At 55.9% G+C, this 17,074-nt stretch overlaps 2 protein-coding genes across 4 annotated transcripts; one reads left to right on the forward strand and one right to left on the reverse strand.

Moving 5' to 3' along the window:
- Nucleotides 1–148: 148 nt before the first annotated feature.
- ULK3 (unc-51 like kinase 3) lies at nt 149–6,982 on the forward strand. 3 transcript variants are annotated; one of them, XM_037047024.1, is made up of 16 exons: nt 149–366; nt 954–1,094; nt 1,179–1,299; nt 1,833–1,939; nt 2,688–2,831; nt 3,061–3,126; nt 3,550–3,705; nt 3,885–3,990; nt 4,185–4,225; nt 4,443–4,545; nt 4,685–4,749; nt 4,832–4,910; nt 4,985–5,025; nt 5,392–5,439; nt 5,666–5,732; nt 5,864–6,982. In XM_037047024.1, the coding sequence occupies exons 1-16, from the start codon at nt 265–267 to the stop codon at nt 5,878–5,880; spliced, it is 1,404 nt and encodes a 467-aa protein (XP_036902919.1). In that variant the 5' UTR covers nt 149–264; the 3' UTR covers nt 5,881–6,982. The 3 variants fall into 3 exon arrangements, with proteins under 3 accessions (XP_036902919.1, XP_036902918.1, XP_036902920.1); XM_037047023.1 differs by having other exon boundaries at nt 150–366; nt 1,833–1,937; nt 3,044–3,126; XM_037047025.1 differs by having other exon boundaries at nt 285–366; nt 901–1,094; nt 1,833–1,937; nt 3,044–3,126.
- Nucleotides 6,983–12,562: 5,580 nt separating this feature from the next.
- CPLX3 (complexin 3) lies at nt 12,563–17,074 on the reverse strand. The gene is made up of 3 exons (XM_037047026.1): nt 16,701–17,074; nt 15,481–15,568; nt 12,563–13,806 (listed from the first exon to the last, which is right to left on the reverse strand). Exons 1-3 carry the CDS (start codon nt 16,982–16,984, stop codon nt 13,585–13,587), a joined length of 594 nt encoding a protein of 197 aa, XP_036902921.1. The 5' UTR covers nt 16,985–17,074; the 3' UTR covers nt 12,563–13,584.

A 17,074-nucleotide genomic window follows, 5' to 3' on the forward strand; every position in this document is an offset into this window, starting at 1 on the left:
TCCAGATGAATCTTGCAAACCGTGATTTCTCCAGGGAGTGGAGGCCGAGCAGGTGTGGACAGCACTCAAGAGGAGCCGGAAGGGGCGGGGAGTGTGGGCGGGGGAACCACCCGCCCCGCCCCCCGCAACGCTGCACTTCTGGCGGTCGCCGCTAGGGGCAGCGTGGAGTCGGGCCCGCCGCCCAACGCTGCTCCCTTTCGGTTCCCGGCCGGAACCCGTGTGGAGAAGCAGGAAGCGCCTGGTGGCCGGCTCCGGGCGGTCAGGATGGCTGCGTCCGGCTGGGCACCCCCGCGGTTGGACGGCTTCATTCTCACCGAACGCCTGGGCAGTGGCACGTACGCCACGGTGTACAAGGCCTACGCCAAGGTGGGTGCGGGGCGGGGCCGGAATGGGGGCTCGAGAACTTTGAGGGCCTAGCCCCGTGCCCCCCAGAGCCTGAGCGCGCCCAGGCGGGTGCCAGGCTGGGAAACTAGGGGAGGTTAGAGACTGCATGAGACCAGTTATGTGCCCGCGGCCTGCCACGTCCCGATCTGACCTTCGGAGATGCCTGTGGAGACCTGTGTGGAGCCTTGTGTCAGTGGCTGAAGAATGGGCTCAAAACAGGGAGGATACCTGGTGGGCTGGGAGAAGTCTTGGACAGGGTTCTGGGAGGCTGGACCCACTTAGGAAACAGAGTGGGCACTTCTAGAACCCTGAATGACATGCCTTACTTAGGGCATTCTAGAAAGGCTTATGGAACAGAAGGTTGGAGAGCACCAGGCTGGGTGAAGAGGTCAGGATTACAGAATCAGGGGACCTCATTGCCGGAGAATGGGAAGCTGGGAAGCCTGGATGTTGGTGTGGGTGGGTAGGCCCAGTGAGGGAGAGAAGGGCAGAGGGAACCAGAGCCTTTCTGGCCAGGCGTGGGCCCTGGCTCCCTCAAGGCAGAGCCCTCAAATCTCCTGCCCTGGCAGAAGGACACTCGAGAAGTGGTAGCCATAAAGTGTGTGGCCAAGAAGAGTCTAAACAAGGCATCCGTGGAAAACCTCCTGACAGAAATTGAGATCCTCAAGGGTATTCGACACCCCCACATCGTGCAGCTGAAAGACTTCCAGGTGCAGGCCTGTGGTGGGGCCACCCCCAGAGGAGGCTGGAGAAGAGACACTCTCTTCAAGCTGCCTCTCTGCCTCTAACCACAGTGGGACAGTGACAACATCTACCTCATCATGGAGTTCTGTGCAGGGGGTGACCTGTCTCGCTTCATTCATACCCGCCGAATTCTGCCTGAGAAGGTGGCTCGTGTCTTCATGCAGCAGTTGGGTAAAAGCCTCTGACCCAGACTTCCCGTGGTCTGTCGTCCCACCACACCCTTCCCCAGGCTCAGAGCCCCTGCACTCTTGGCAGGTGCCTCTTTCCCATCTTGGATTTATAGGGCCCATCTTGGATTTATAGGGCCCATCTGGGGCCCTATCCTTGCCATGTGCCAATCCCAGCCTTAAGAGAGAGACAGAGGCAGAAGCCCTGATCTGGGAGAAGTCCACGGCCCAGTGGGTAGTTTCCAAGTGCTTTGCCAAGAGAAAGAGCAAAAGAGCCTAAAAGGCTGGAGTATCCAGGGAGGCTTCTAGAAGGAGTGGAGACTTGTGAAGGGGCCCAAGGGAGGAAAGAGGGGTGGGAGTGGGGGGTTCTTAGAAGGGGTCAGGACCTGGTACTTGTATGTAAAGCATTCAGTAGACCAACCAGGCCAGAACTGGGGTCATGCGGGCTTGAGGGAGCATATGTAAGCCAGGGGAAGCAAGAGGCAGGTGGGACATGGCTCCTCTGACTGGTTGCTCTGCGTGTGTCCTGCTCCCTAGCTAGTGCCCTGCATTTTCTGCACGAACAGAACATATCTCACCTGGATCTCAAGCCACAGAACATTCTGCTGAGCTCCTTGGAGAAGCCCCACCTTAAGCTGGCAGGTGTGAGTCTGGAACAGCAGGGGAAGTGTGGGCCTGGGCTTGCACAACAATCTCTGGACTGATCTGGGTGGAACTGAGTGGAGCTTCAAGGTTTGAAGGGTGGGTGTGCATGCAACAACGCTGGTTCTTATGGAGCCCTCTGTAGAGTTCAAACAGAGACAGGCTGGAGATGCAGAGACAGGCCCCGTCACTAAAAGACAGGACCTTTCTTGGGCTACCCACACTGGACTCCAGCAGTGCATGGTTGGAATCAGGGTCAAGACTCATCGTGTGACCAGGGTCAGAACTTGGTGTGTCACCAGGATTGGGGCTCAAACTGTGATGCAGCCTACGGCAGTGTTGGAGGGTTTGAGGAAGGGGAGGTGTGGTTGTGGTCCCCGATAGGATTTGGAGAAGAGTTGACTTGAGACTGGAGTCTAGAGAGTGAGCTGTAACCTGAGCTTGGTGGGACAGTACGGGAGAGGGCTCCAGCGCCTCGTAGGTTATTATCCTTAGAGCTGCTGTGAACACGTGGGCTTCCTGGAGACAGGTGCCTGGGGGGCCATGTGGGACAGGTAGGACTTATGCTCCCTAGGAAGATGTAGGAGGGTGTTGGAGGTTACTGATGAGCAGAGGCTGGGAAGTAGGACTGATCCTGGTGAGTCTGAAAGGTGGAGAGGAGTCCTGTGCTGGAGCTCAGGGCGAGGCTTCAAAGTCCAAGAGTAGAGGCAGCTGGAACTTGAGCCCTGCTGCCTGGCCTCTTGCCTGCAGACTTCGGCTTTGCACAGCACATGTCCCCATGGGATGAGAAGCATGTGCTCCGTGGCTCCCCTCTCTACATGGCCCCTGAGATGGTGTGTCAGCGGCAGTATGATGCCCGTGTGGACCTCTGGTCCGTGGGAGTCATCCTGTACGGTAAGAGCTCTGTCCCCTGCCCCTACCCTGTGAGGCCTGCACTGTGTGTCCTCAGACAAGCCCTCTCTGTCCACTCCTGAAGGGCTTTAATGAGAAGGATGACTCTAATGACCCGGGGCCCCTGCTCTGAGGAGTGTCAGGCCCTTCCAGGAATGGGCCAGACCAGGATGGACCCTGTTCCCTCCCAGCCTGCCCTCTGCCTCCCTCCACAGAAGCCCTCTTCGGGCAGCCTCCCTTTGCCTCCAGGTCGTTCACAGAGCTGGAAGAGAAGATCCGGAGTAACCGAGTTATCGAGGTGGGTCCCACAGGGCCTCAGCAACCTGTTGGGGGCAGAGGGAGTCAGAGTCCTCAGGTTGGAGACGTAACTGTCCCTGTATTGACTGGGGTATCTGCGCTAGGCTGCTTTGTGGTGCTGGGCATGCTTACAGCTTCCTCCAGTTCTTAGGACCCAGATTAGCCCAAAGATTGTTGTGTAGACACAGCTCCCACCTTCCCAAGAGTGTACGCCAGGGAGGCTGTGCAACAACTCAGGGTTCCGGGAGGGCGTGGGCAGGAACCTGGGTAGGAGGCTTGCCTCTCCACTGCCTCCATCACCCAGACTTGCCCCTCCTGGCTCTCATTTTCTTCACCTGTCAAACATGTGGCTTTGGGACATACCAGGACAGGGTGGGGGAGGTTCTGGAGTCCAGTGTGACCTATCCCCCCGCTCTCCCCTCAGCTTCCCCTTCGGCCCCCTCTCTCCCGAGACTGCCGGGACCTGCTGCAGCGGCTCCTGGAGCGGGACCCTGGACGTCGCATCTCCTTCCAGGACTTCTTTGCCCACCCCTGGGTGGACCTGGAGCACATGCCCAGTGGGGAGAGCCTGGCACGAGCGGTGAGCAGGCCTTCAGGGGTGGGCTGGGGCAAGCTCAGGTTGGGGGTCTCACCTACCCTTTTAGTGGTAAACAGGTGTCCTGCCCCATGGGGGGGGCAGAGGGAGGGCTCAGGGAACCTGCTCTTCCCACTTCATGGTGAGCAGAGGGTGGGCATGACTCCTGATCTGCATGCCCCCAGAGCTCCCTGGTGGTGCAGGCTGTGAAGAAGGATCAGGAGGGGGATGCCACAGCCGCCTTGTCTCTCTACTGCAAAGCTCTGGACTTCTTCGTGCCTGCCCTGCACTGTGAGTGCCTGGAGCCCCTGGGTGCAGCAGGGGTGGGTCAGCCGTAGCTGCTGTGGGGGGGGTTCCAGAAGCAGCTCCTATCCAGAATTTTTTGGGAGACAAGGCCGAGGGTAAATCTGGAACTTAGAGTTTGGGGGGATTCTAGAGGGTTTGGTGTGGGGCAAGGTCCTCATATACACCACCACTGTTTGCAGACGAAGTGGATGCCCAGCGGAAGGATGCAATTAAGGCAAAGGTGGGCGACTGAGTCTCCTGAAGGAAACGGGTGAGGGGATCAGGGGGCCACTGGGGACTGCCTCTCTTAGAACTGGAACTTCCTGTCCCAGGAAGGGGTCAGGCCAGCCCCTGACATTACAGCTTGGGACAGTCGCTGAGGATCTAGAGGGAGAGCTGGGAGTTAGGTGCCAGTGAGGGAGGCGGGGTGGGCAGCCCTGCGTGCTGTGCTGATGCAGGTGCAGCAGTACGTGTCCAGGGCCGAGGAGCTCAAGGCCATCGTGTCCTCTTCCAATCGGGCCCTGCTGAGGCAGGGGGCCTCTGCCCGAGACCTGCTCAGAGGTGAGCCTGGCTCCTGACTGACCACCTGATCCCCAGCCACTTCCCTCCAGCTTGAGAGGGAGAAAGATTGGGGGTCGGCTCCCTGAGGCAAAAAACACAGGCTGCTTCCCTCACCTTGAGCCTATGTCCCTCATCCCAGAGATGGCCCGGGACAAGCCACGCCTCCTCGCTGCCCTGGAAATGGCTTCAGCTGCCATGGCCAAGGTTTGTGCCCAATGGGAAGGGTCCAGGTGGGGCAGGGAGGAATTTGGGTCATGACTCTAAATGACCTGGTGTCTGGCTGCAGGAGGAAGAAGGTGGTGGGGAGCAGGACGCCCTGGACCTGTACCAGCACAGCCTGGGGGAGCTGCTGCTGCTGCTGGCGGGTAAGGCTGCTGTGACCACACTCCCCGGGGCCCTGCTGACTTGCCCTTACTGAGCGCCTTCCCTCTCTTTGCAGGGGAGCCCCCAGGCCGGAGGCGGGAGCTGCTTCATACTGAGGTGCCCGCTAGGGTTGGGAGAGGGGGGGGGCTTCATCTTCTTTTTTGACCCTCCTTCCATCAGGGAGGACCTGCTGGGTTCCCTCATGGTGCTTCAAGTCTGGGAACCAGATCGCAGACTTGATAAGTTGGTGGCTCCATGCACTCCATAGGGGCTCGGGGCCCAGCTCAGGCAGTGGGGCGGGCAGGGTCTAGAGCCCGGCAACGGAAAGTTGGCTGGGCTGCTTCGTCAGGTAGGCTTTCCGGAAGAGGGAGCAGATAAAGAACTCAGGAGAGTTATGTTCTGGTGCTCGGAGGCTTCTGGCCAGCAGCAGGAGCGAGGAGGCTCTGCCTCACTCTGACGGCTCTTCCCTCACACCCTTGGCAGGTTCAGAATCTCATGGCTCGAGCTGAATACCTGAAAGAACAGGTCAAGGTGGGCACATGGGGGGCTCCCACTGGGACGAGGCTATGTGGGTTCTACTTTGGCTGTCTTGTCCCCTGCTCCCTGACCAACCCACCAGCACGTGTCTCCTTTTCTGGGTCTCTCTCTGACGGCACTTTCTTTGTCTTTCACTCCCGGTTGCTCAGAGGCCGTTGAGGCGGCTCCTGTGCCTGCCTCTGGTGTGTCTCACCCCTTGTGCTACCTTTATGTTCCGTAGATGAGGGAGTCTCGCTGGGAAGCTGAGACCCTGGACAAGGAGGGGCTATCGGAATCTGTTCGCAGCTGTGAGTCCTGCCCTGGGGTTTCACGCTCTGCCCAAGGAGGGGTGAGGGCTGAGGGCAGCCTAGGGCAGCCTAGGATTCTGCCTCTTTTGCCAGAAACCTGACACTGACCCTCTTCCCTTACCCCTCCACAGCTTGCACCCTGCAGTGACCCCAAAAGAATGACTGGATAGACCACAGGCCACCTGGAGTTGGGGGACACACTCACACAGACCGATGCCCAGAATTCTGTGGCCTGTGCCCCCTGGCGAAGCACCCTTCTTGAATGGGCAGCTCACTGTGACCATCACATTTCAGGGTCCCCAGCACCCCTCAAGATATTCTACCCCACAAAGGCTCTGACAGCCCGGCCCTTGTATGTGCTGGCAACATTGGGCCTGGCCTGGGCTGGGGGCGGGGTGCAGGAGCAGGCCTCTGGGAGAAGAGTGTTTCATGTGACTCTGGTTAACTGGTGGCTCCTGGACACTGAGCCTGTCAGTTTGGGCTCTGTTTTTGCTCTGAGAAGAGGGCAAGGGCCATCCGTGTTCTGTGCCTGCCCCTGTCATTCTTGGGAGCCCTTATTTCAACTCACCTCTGTCCTTGCACTGGGCCAGGATACTCTACGACCCCTCAGGGACCACCTACCCCACGGTCTGCACTCAGCCCCACAGAACTCACTGGTCTTGGAAGCCGATTCTTGCCCACCCTCTCATTATTTTAAATTAATCCTTCAAGCCATGAAAATAATACACTTTGTAGGGTGGGGCAAACTGGAGAAATTCATACCTTGTTCCTGCTCTGGCCCAGGGAGTCTCAGGGGAGGGTTCCTTCATCCTCATCCCTCCCACCTCCATTCCATTTTGGGGAGCCCCTGCTTGCCACAGAGCTGGTACTGGCCTGGGAGCAGGAGGAATGGGGCTGCCTGACCCCTTGGATTTGGGGGACCCAATAGGCCAGGAGGCTGCTACCGCAGCAGGTGCCCGGGGCATACACCTTCCCCTTTCTTGATCTGGGTCTCCCCGTCTCTCCCATGGTGTTGCTAATAGCTCCTTACCCCCACCTGGGCTTTTAGGCGGACAAAGGGACTTTAATCTGGAGAAGAGTGTACACACCTAGAGTTATTGGTTTTGTGTTTGAAATCTGAAAGGCTGTTGGTGATTTCTAACCCTTTCACCCTTCAGTGCCTCCTTGGGGCATAAGTTGTCTCTCTTCCCTGCCAGAGAACAGTGTGAAGAGTGTCATTCATTGTTTCTCTATTAAATTATTTTCTGAAATTGTGATTCTCTTCTTGTCCTAGAAGAAGAGAAGGAGCAGGTCAAGGTGGGCAACCCTTTTTCTAGGCTGGTGCAATAGAGGCCTCAGGAAAACCTGGTAACCTGAGGCGGGGGCTAGGGGAGCCCACAGGGTGGTGCGGGGAGTGACAGCCACATCTGCCTCCTGTCCTCAGGCCCCGCGGGAGTCAGGCTGACCAGCTGCCATTCCTGCCCACCACCTAAAGGGCTAAAGGGGCCCTGGCTGGTGTGGCTCAGTGGCTTGAGTGCTGGACTGTGAACTAAAAAGTTGCTTGTTAGATTCCTATTCTGGGGCACATGCCTGGGTTGCAGGCCAGGTCCCCAGTAGGGGATGCTCACAAGGCAACCACACATTGATGTTTCCCTCTCTCCTTCCCCCTCTCTAAAAATAAATGAATAAAAATCTTTTAAAAATAATAAAGGGCTAGTGAGGAGGGGACAGGCATAGGCCTGGGTGCCAGGCAAGGCCCTTCTCTGCAGCTGGAGAAGGGCAGCTCCCATGGTAGATGGTCTCGTCAAACCTGTGCTCTGCCCTTCACACTCCCTTGTCCTAGACTTGACCCCCAGCCTCCCACCCCTCTTCCCTTGGGCCATTGAGTGAGCAGGGAGCTGGATTGGGGCAGAGTGCAGCCTCTAGGGTGTCTCACGCTCATACTCAGCCCTCCAGGATCCCTTAAAGCTGGGATAATTTCCAGCAGTCTCTTACCCCTGACCCCAAGATTTGGGGCTGAATGGCACTTGGAAGCATCTTTGGGGACTTTAAGGGATAGGAAGCTCTCCCCGCCTGGGAAGCACCAAGGCAGCTGTTCATAGATACATCAGACACCAGCCACCAAGATGGTCTTTCAGCCAATACTAAAGGGAGGGAACTATTTCCCCTGAAGTCCTCCTCCTGGCCATCAGAGGGCAGTGTGGACAGTGGTCCAGGGGGCAGGAGGCGGAGCTAAAACCCTAGTTCTGCCATTTGGCCAAAAAGCCCCTTGACTAGCCCAGCAACTTTCAAACCTTTTCCTCTGACGGCACACATAAACTGATTACTAAAACTTAAGCAGCACACCAAAAACTATTTTTTGCCGACTCAGTGGATTGGGTGTCCCACAGATCAAAAGGTGGCCAGATCAACTCCCAGTCAGAGCATGTGCCTGGGTTGCAGGCCAGGTCCCCGGTTGGGGGTGTGTGAGAGGCAACCAGTCAGTGTTTCTCTTCCTCCCTTTCCCTCTCTAAAAATAAAATCTTTAAAATGTGTGTGTGTGTGCATGCATATGTATATTTATATATATTTATATATATATAAAATGTTTTTTGCTGATCTGACAAAAGGTATAATTCTGACTCATTCACACTAAGTGGGTGTTGTGTTGTTTGTCACTTTTATTTGACAGTCTAGGGCACAGGTCCCCAACCCCTGGGGCTGTGGACTGGTGCTGGTCCGGGTGGGGCTGCACCGCAGGTGCCAATCACCACCTGAGCTCCGCCTCCTGTTCCCTCCACCTCCCCAGCCCTCTGGTCCATGGACAAATTGTCTCCCACAAACCCGGTCCCTGGTGCCAAAAGGTTGGGGGCCTCCTAAGGGAAGAAAGGTCAGTGCCCCTGACTAAATAGGTACTGCATGTTGTAAAAATTCTCATGGCTCATGGTTGAAAACTGCTGGGTTAGCCCATTTCTTTCTTAGTAGAACCGGGACGAAGTGAAGTCCCCTGTGGAAATATGTACGGGTGTAATGAACAACTGTACCAGAACCTGGCACACAGTGAATTCAATAAAATGTTTCAGGTGTAGGAGAGAAACATACTTCAGATTATTTTTGGGGAATGAGCTGGACAAAAAAGCCTCAGTAAATAAAAGGAGAGTACGGGAGGAGGGAAATGAATGGAATTGGTCTGGGTGAATGGAGAAGACCGGGTGGGAAGGAGGGCCTGACTGACTAGGATGACGGGATGGAGGGTGGGCCCACAGACCCCCATAGTTTACCGCCTGCACTGGCTACTGGCCAGCAGAGGGCTGGGTAAGTGGGACCGTGGGCAGCTAGGGCCCTCTCTGGGCAGAGTAATTAGACTGCCTCTAGGCTGGGTTTGAGCCGCCTGCCAAGGAGGGAGGTAGCCCAGCTGGAGTGCTGGGGTCGGGAGGAGGTGGGGTTCTCTCTCTAGGGCTCCTTTCAAGTGGCAGAGTCCTACGGAAAATAAGCTAATTTGCTTTTTTAAAAAATATTTTTCGCCCTGGCTGGTGTAGCTCAGTGGATTGAGTGTGGGCCTGCGAACCACACGATCTCGGTTTGATTCCCAGTCAGGGCACATGCCTGGGTTGCGGGCCAGTTCCCAGCAGGGGACTCACGGGAGGCAACCATACATTGATATTTCTCTCCTTCTCTCCTTCCCTTCCCCTCTAAAGATAAATAAAATCTTTAAATTTTTTTTCTTCCTAGGAATAAGAGTTGTTTCTGCCTCTCACCTTAATACTTTGAAAGTGCCTATAGCAAGGCAGACACCTCCCCAGCATCAGGGTGGCTTGCCCTACCCTGTCCTCCCACCTCTGCTCAGTCCCCAAGCAGCACTGAGCCAAGCTGAGGAGCACCTGGGCCTGGGACCCTCTGTCTCCCAGGGGGCCAGCCCTGGGGACAGCAAGTAGGCCTCTGGAGCAGGTTGAGTGCCCCAGGTGTCCTTGTGCCCAGCCCACCCCTTTGGTTAACTGGGGAAATTCGGAAGGTTGTTGAACCTTGGTTCCTGCAGGTCATCTAGGAAGGCTGTTGTCGAGGAGACAACTGTCACCCAACCCTCTCTGAGAGGGAGATGGCCCAACCCTGAGGCTGGGGCACGGGGGAGGGGGCATGCCAGTCACTGTTTTCCCCCGAGTAAGTCACACTCCCACCTATCCATTTGAAATCCCTAGGGGGGATTTTACAGGCCTCAGATACGTACAAAACACTGAAAGCCATGTCCAAGTTCACAGACCCATGCGCATCTCATGCAGACTTCTACTCATCCTCAGGCAGGCAGGCAGGCACAGTCCCTGCTGAGTGAGGCTGAGGCAGCCTCAACGTCGCTGCTCCCGACCAAGCCCACCCTGGCCTCCTCGCTCTCTCAGAGCCTCACATGGATTCTAGGAACAGCTCTGCCTGGCGGGTACTGGGCTGGAGGCCGGCTGGCAGGTTTTGTGGCTCCCTTCCAGTCCCCTCACATGTGTCTCCTCACCCCAGGCAGCCTCAGGCGTCAGCTGGGTCAATGGGCACTGCCAGCAGCTCAGCAAACGTCTCCCCAGATGTTCCAGCTCGCCTGCTGGAGCCTCCAGTGTCTGGGGAGGGACTGGCTGGCCAGTGGGGGAAGCGGGGAGACTCCCAGCTCCAAACCTTGGAGACCAACTGGCCTCTGGAGAGTCACTTAAGGTCTGCACCCCTCTCCCTCTGGGAACTAGGCCTGGGCTGTCTGGACAGGTGGGAGGAGATTTGAGTAGAGCAGGGGCCAGTACTCATGCGATCTCCCTGAACACTGCCCCACCTTCCCGCATATTGTGGGGCTAACGGTAGGGGTGAGGGGCAGCAGGCCAGCTGTCTGTGCTGTCCCTCTCTTCCTGAAAGAGCAGTAGGCAGGCTGTCTCATCACCTTGCAGCATCTCCAAGCCCTCAGACGGCCTGCAAGTGTGAGAAGGACAGTGAGAGGACAGAGGCAGGAGGAAAAGAGAACAGGAGGGAGACCGAGGGACTGGGGAGATAAATGCCTTGCCCTGAACTAAAGGGCCTTAATGGTGGGATTTTAATTACTGTGAAAAGGGAAGTTCTGACAGGAAGTGGCTTTCTTTCTTGCCCTCCCACAATAGCAGGTGGGTGGACTAGTCATGGAGCAAGTGATTATCTAAACAAATGGGAGTAGGAATGGGATGTGCAGAGAGCAGTCTTCCTCAGAGAGGCCCCAAGGGCCTAGGGATGGGACAGGGAGCCCCCAGCTGAGGGCGTGGGTGTAGGATGAGTGTGAGCTAGGCACAAGTGGGGTTGGGGCGGGGATGTGAATGAGAGAGGTACGAACTGACAGAGAAGCCAGTGAGCAAGGGCAGGAAGAGGGGAAGCAGGATGAGGTCTGCAGAGCCTGGGGACCCTCAGTCTGCCTGCCTTGCCCATTTCTGCTGAGCACAGGAGCTGCCTCCTGCTACCCCGAGCCGCCTCCTCCAATTCCAAGAACATGCAGACAGGTCAGGGCTTCTTGGGGTTCCCCGGCTGTGAGGAGTGTGAGAGCTCAGCCCCTTCCCACTCTCTGACTCCAGGCCCCCGCCATTCTGTTTTGTGAGGGTTCAGCGAGTGCTAACCCTGGCCTCCCCACAGCCCGGTCTTTCTGCCTCCTTCGCTCTTGGTCCTGTAAGTCCTTGAGGGTAAAGCGGTCTGTCCGATCCCATTAGGCAGGATGCCCCTGGAAGGCGGAGTGCTGCCATGGGCCTGGCTGCCCACACTGGGAGGAGGGCCGTGCTCCCTCCTCCCACACACACGGCCCAGGGCCTGGACTCAGGTCTGCTCCAGCTCCAGGAAGGTCAGCAGAGGGTTTTGTCCAGTGACAACCAGAGGACAGCCTAGGGGATGCTCAGGAAGGACCCAGCTTGACAGCCGCAACAGCACTGCCCAGTCCTGGGCCTGCGTCCTTCCCTGCCCTCACCTTCCTGCTTCCTCATCCTTTCTTCTCTCTTCCATGCCACGCTGCCCACATCACCCACTGTACAGGTTTTATGTGCTTTGTTCTTATTTTGCAAAGGAGGCCTAATGGAAACTGCCCTTGAAACCAAACCCTCCGACGGCCATTCTGCCTGTAAATCGTCTCCACAAGCCAGTGCCAGGGTGGGGGTGAGGGGTGGTGTTGACACCCTGCTTCGGCCTCAGCGGGTGGCCTATTTGTGGAGCCTCCTGGTGGTCTCCCTGGACACCCCACAGCTAAGCAGGATGAGATCTGTGCTCTTCAGTTTTTTTAAAGAACGAGTTACCATTTGTTGACATGGCCTATCACGTGCCAGGGGCTTTAAAGTGGTCACCCTTTGAAACATGGATTGTTACTTTTTGATGGTGGGGGTGGGGGCGCTCTTCATTGCACAGTAGAGGAGACAGGCTCAGAGAGGAAAGCCAACCTGTTCAGAGTCGCACAGCAATGCCAGGCCTGGAATGAAGTTGCCCTGTCCTCTGTTGTCCCATCTTCCATCTCCAAGGTGAGGAGGGGGTAGGGGCACAGGTGCCAGAGACAGCCATGACTGAGCTGTGGTACCCCGTGAGGTCTCGGGTGGCACCCCAGAGGCCCTGCCCATCCAGCTGGATGCCACATTCTCCTTAAAGCCCAGAGGCTGGACTTAGTGCTTGGTTGCCCCTAGTGCTGGGGGACCCCACCCTTGTCCAGAGGGTGGACATTGTGTAGGACCTGGTGCTCTTATGAAGCTGCGGTGAAGAGGCAGAAGACACCCCCTCCAAAGAAGGATTAAGGAGGCTGTGAACCCCCAAGACCTTTGGAGATCAGTAAGAAGTGGGAAGATAAACAGGTCATTTGGAATCTTTATTTTTATTTTTAAAGAGGTTTTATTTATTTACTTTTAGAGGGGGGAGGGAGGGAGGAAGGGAGGGAGAGAAACATCAATCAGTTGCCTCTTGCACGCGCCTCAACTGGGGACGGAACCTGCAGCTCAGACACGTGTCCTGACCAGGAATCGAACTGGTAACCTTGGTTTGCAAGGAAAATGCCCAACTAAGACACACATGTCAGGGCTGGAATTTTTCTTTTCACTAAACCGAGAGAGGAAATCCAGCTATGGAATCCAGAGAGTTCTACAGAAACAAAATAGAAATTGGCTGGGCCCTGGGCCCTCAGCTCAGAGAAGTCCTGGAGCCTCCTGAGCTACTGGCTGGTTGGTGCCAGCTTCATCCTTGGTACTTGTTCCTTGCACAGCACCACTCAGTTCCCAAGGGCCAGAGCCCACAGTGGCAGCGCCTGCCCAGCCCAAGGAGGGACGTGGGGTTGACTATGAGGGTCCTGGGAGGCCAAGCTGGAAAGATCTTAAAAATCACCCAGTTCATCCCTGTTTTATAGATGATGAAATGAGAGCAGTGCTTTTCAAGGAGAATAAATGTGCAGACTCACACTCAGGCCTCCCATCCGCTGAGGGTGCCTGCCTAAAGCCCTCTCTAAGCATATCTTAGTGTTGGTGTCTAGAGGGGCTAGGCACCAGGGGGCTGGCCCATGTGTGTGTCCGTGTGTGCCAGGATGCATCTGTGATGTACAACTCTGCACATGCCAAGGTCTCTGCCCCTCTTTCTGGGTATTTGTATGGGTGCATGTATGTGCAGGAATTTTGGTCCATGGCCTATTCCTACAATCTTGGGAGGCTTCTCCAGGCTGAGTAGGGAGGGTGAGTCCCAAGGAGGTAGGGGGAGGAATGGGGACTTTGCTCCTAGAGGAGAGAGAGAAGCCAGAAGATAGGCTGGGTGAGAGAAGGGTCCTAGGTCTAGCCTGGTACAGCGGAAACAAAGCCAAGGTGGAGTATGGGTCCATGGAGGTTGAGACAGGCTTTTCAAGCTCACATTGCCCCAGCCCTCTGGTCACACCCATAAGCACCCCCAGGGGAAGTAGTCACATGATGTAGCACTTCTCAGCTGACTGCTTGAGGTCTCCCAGTGTGGCCTGGGCCTTGTCCTTGAGGGAGCCAAGGTCTAAGCCAGGAAGGCTGGCCAGCTGCCCGAGGACTGAGGCCCTCTCTTCCTCCTCTGTGTCCTCCTCAATCATCTTGGCCAGCTCACGGGGCAACTCCATGTCTCCACCTGCCATCTGGATCTGGCTCTCATCTGTCTCGTTCTGAAGAGAAGGGAGAGTTGGGCTGCGGTGGGAGGTGTATGGGGACCCAAGCCAAAGGGCTGGGGAGGAGGCCTGGACTGGGTTCCAAGGTCCTAGATGCTCAGACCCATGCTCCTGTGAGCTCAGACCCCACCCACACACCCCAGGATCAAGCTTTCAACATTCAGACTTTTATGCCACCTTACTTCACTCTGAAATACTGAAGGTAAGATATTAACCGAATGAGTAAGGGCAAAATGGAAACACCTAGGAGTTGAACGGTTATGGTCAGTCATATATTGACTATTGTTAACTACATTGAGGACATTACCAGTGATAGTGATAGGTACCATTCATCAAACACCTATTATATGGCTGCCATTGAGCTGAGTGCCCTTCATTCTCACAATTATTGCTTTTCCCGTTTTACAAATAAGGAAATTGAGGCTCAGACAATTTAAGTAAGTAACTTTCCCATGGTTGTCCAATTTTGACTGGGAGAGCTAGATTTAAACCTATGTCACTGACCCCAACATTTGCGGTCTATTTGCAAGGTGTCTGCTGCTTGTTGTTACGCTTTCCTGCCCTTCAGGGCCACTTTACGTCCCACTCAGTTACAGCCCAGTCTTCCCGCTGCTGCTGGACTCGGAGTTCCCTCATAGCAGCAGTTGTATCTCTTATATGCTTAACGCAGACGTTTGAGGAATGACTCCATTCCCAGCTATGTTTAACTCGGTTACCCCCCAGAAAGGCAGGCTTTCTGGACCTGTTCCCCCTTTGAGAGACTTCCAAAAGACTTGTGTCCTGTGGGGAGTCAGAGGCAGCCAAGGGCTCAGGAAATATTTGTTGGATGAGTGGTCGTGATATTTACCTATCTGGCCTTCCACTTCAAGTGGAAGATCAAGGTCGGTATACTATATAGCACTGTATTTCTGTTTCTCTTCAGGGTCTATTGTAGTAGTTCTGGGCACGGAAAGTGGCTCGTGGCCCAGTTCTCTTCTTAGGCGACAGGAATCGAACACTTACAGCACATCCGGTGCTGCAGTGCCTAGGGGAAACATCCTTCTGGCTGCCTGGCCAACCAAGGAGTTACTTTGCTCTCTGCCGACAGATGCATGCCCTGGAAAGCAGCCAGGGGTCTTGGAGTAGGCTCAGCATTCACACGTTTAAGTTTCATTACTCACTGGCTTTATGATCTTAGCCAAGTCCATCAATCTATCTGAGTCTCGGTTTTCTTATTTGTAGATGTGGGTGACAGCTGCCCCAGCAGAATTACTGAGGGGTTAGGTAGGTAAGATACGTCAAGTGCCTGACACACAGAGGGCGCTGCCTTCTTCTGCCCACCCTGCCCTCCCCGAGAGCCCTCACTCCTATGGAAAAATGTGTTGCCTTCCAACTCTTCCTCTGTCTGGGCCTAACTGGTATTGGGATAGTGTGGGCTGGAGAACAGAAGGGGCCTGGAGTGGCTCCAGAAACACAAACCTTTCAGTTTTCGTGGACTGGGCTACCCCTCCTCACCAAGCCCTAGTCCTAGGTGAGCTCCAGTGAACCATGAATGAGTGAAAGAACAAACGGTCTAACCAAGCTCTCCATCAGTCTTAGGAGCTGAGAGTTCTGACTCAGAATGGGACAAAGGAGTCCAGGCTTGAGGCTCAGGGGCCAGATATACCTTATAGCCCTGGCTCCTGAGCTTACCTTGGGCAGTCGGTATTTGTCTCGGAAGTGGCTCCGCAGGGTGGCCCGCTCTGCCTTCCTCTGCATGAACTGTGCATCCCTCTCCATCCTGTGGGGGCACCGGGATGGAGTCATTGCCAGCACTAAGGGGACGGGCACCTGTGGGCCTGTGTCAGGAAGGTGCTGGGACCTAGCAGATGCTGTTGGTCTTTGCGTTCTGTCCCCCAATCACAGCACCCTTTCTAGTCCCCACATCTGCCTCTGGGCTGAGCTATGGGGAGAGAGGGTCAGTCTGCCTGACTGCGGAGCATAGGGCCCTCTCCACCTCAGACTCAGTCTGTCTTTCTCCTCCCAGACGGGTTGTTTGGAGTGGGGGTAAAGCACTGAAACAGACTTGGGTTCATGTATGGCTCCATTACTACTTCGGGGATGTCTTTGGGTAAGTCCCTTATCTTTTGTAGAACGAGGATGATATTTCGCAACTCACAAAAATGTTATAAAGATTAAATGAAATAATTATAGCTACCATTTAATGGTTTACAATGTGTCAGGGGCTGTGCTAAGCAGTTTACTTGCATTGAGTAATTTAATCCTCATAAATATATGAAGCATGTCTTATAATTACCACTCTCCTTTTACAGGAGAGGAAACCAAGGCATAGAAAAGTTAAGTAACTTGCCTAAAATCACCCAGCTAAAAAGAAGCACAGCCAGAATCTGGCCCAAGGAGCTCTGGAGTCCAGCCCCTAACTCCACTCCAGGTGCCTGTCTGCCCTAGCATGCCCACTGCGTGCAAGTGGCCTCAATATCTCTGATGCCCCCATCTCAGGATCTGTCTCTCTGACTCTGAGCCCCCCTGAGCTGCACCATTTTTCTCAGAGCCTCGGGCTCAGAGGAGCTCCATTTGGAAGACACAGATGTTGCGACCAGATCGGATTAAAGGATTACTTGTTTCCGCAGAAATGCACGTGCCCCCGGCGGGTCCCAGGCCCCTTCCGCGCCCCCCACCCCCGCCCCCACTTCCTTAGGCCGAATATGAAGCTGGGGCGGGGTCCTGGGATTGAAATGTTGTGGCTGGGAGAGGGGAGGGCAGCCTAGAAGTCACACCCCAGCCTCGTACCCGTCTAGAAAAGTAGGGGCGGGGACAGGGCTTGGGGTCTGAGGCTGCCCTAGAGGTGGGCCGGGGGCTTAGGGGTGGAGTGGGGAAGAGGGCCACTGGAGCCGGGAAAGGGTTCCACTCACTTCTCTTCCACAAGTTGCTTCTGATATTCCTCATACTCCTCTCGGCTCATGCCCTGCGCTTGGGCTGCTGACTTGTCCCCGTCCCCCTTGTCTTCGCCGCCCCCTAGGCTCCCGGTGAGATCCTTCAGCTGGCCTCCCACTATGGTCTTCACCATGAACGCCATGGTCTTCGCTGCCCCGGAACCGAGCGCCGGGCACCTCCTCGCCCACTTCAGAACTAGGGCTCGCGGACAGCTCCCGCCGCCGCCGGCCGCTCGCTCTCCAACCCCAGGCCCCGCCCCCATCTGGCAAACCCCTGGGCACAGGGCGGGGGGCGTGCACGGGGCTGAGGAGGCCGGACACACGTGCCCGCCTGGAGCTCCCGCCTCTCCCAC

Source organism: Sturnira hondurensis, unplaced genomic scaffold (genome assembly GCF_014824575.4).
Source record: "Sturnira hondurensis isolate 20B ecotype Veracruz unplaced genomic scaffold, ASM1482457v3 Scaffold0005329, whole genome shotgun sequence".
NCBI lineage: Eukaryota > Metazoa > Chordata > Mammalia > Chiroptera > Phyllostomidae > Sturnira > Sturnira hondurensis.

Excerpts from the sequence above, each read along its gene's own strand:
- ULK3 (XM_037047023.1), top strand. The coding sequence starts at position 265 with ATGGCTGCGTCCGGCTGGGCACCCCCGCGGTTGGACGGCTTCATTCTC. Across the intron at positions 4,546-4,684 it reads TGCCCGAGACCTGCTCAGAG|AGATGGCCCGGGACAAGCCA; the intron begins GTGAGCCTGGCT and ends CCCTCATCCCAG. Across the intron at positions 5,440-5,665 it reads ACCTGAAAGAACAGGTCAAG|ATGAGGGAGTCTCGCTGGGA; the intron begins GTGGGCACATGG and ends TATGTTCCGTAG.
- CPLX3 (XM_037047026.1), bottom strand. The coding sequence starts at position 16,984 with ATGGGGGCGGGGCCTGGGGTTGGAGAGCGAGCGGCCGGCGGCGGCGGG. Across the intron at positions 15,569-16,700 it reads AAGCAACTTGTGGAAGAGAA|GATGGAGAGGGATGCACAGT; the intron begins GTGAGTGGAACC and ends GTGCCCCCACAG. Across the intron at positions 13,807-15,480 it reads ACAAATACCGACTGCCCAAG|AACGAGACAGATGAGAGCCA; the intron begins GTAAGCTCAGGA and ends CCTTCTCTTCAG.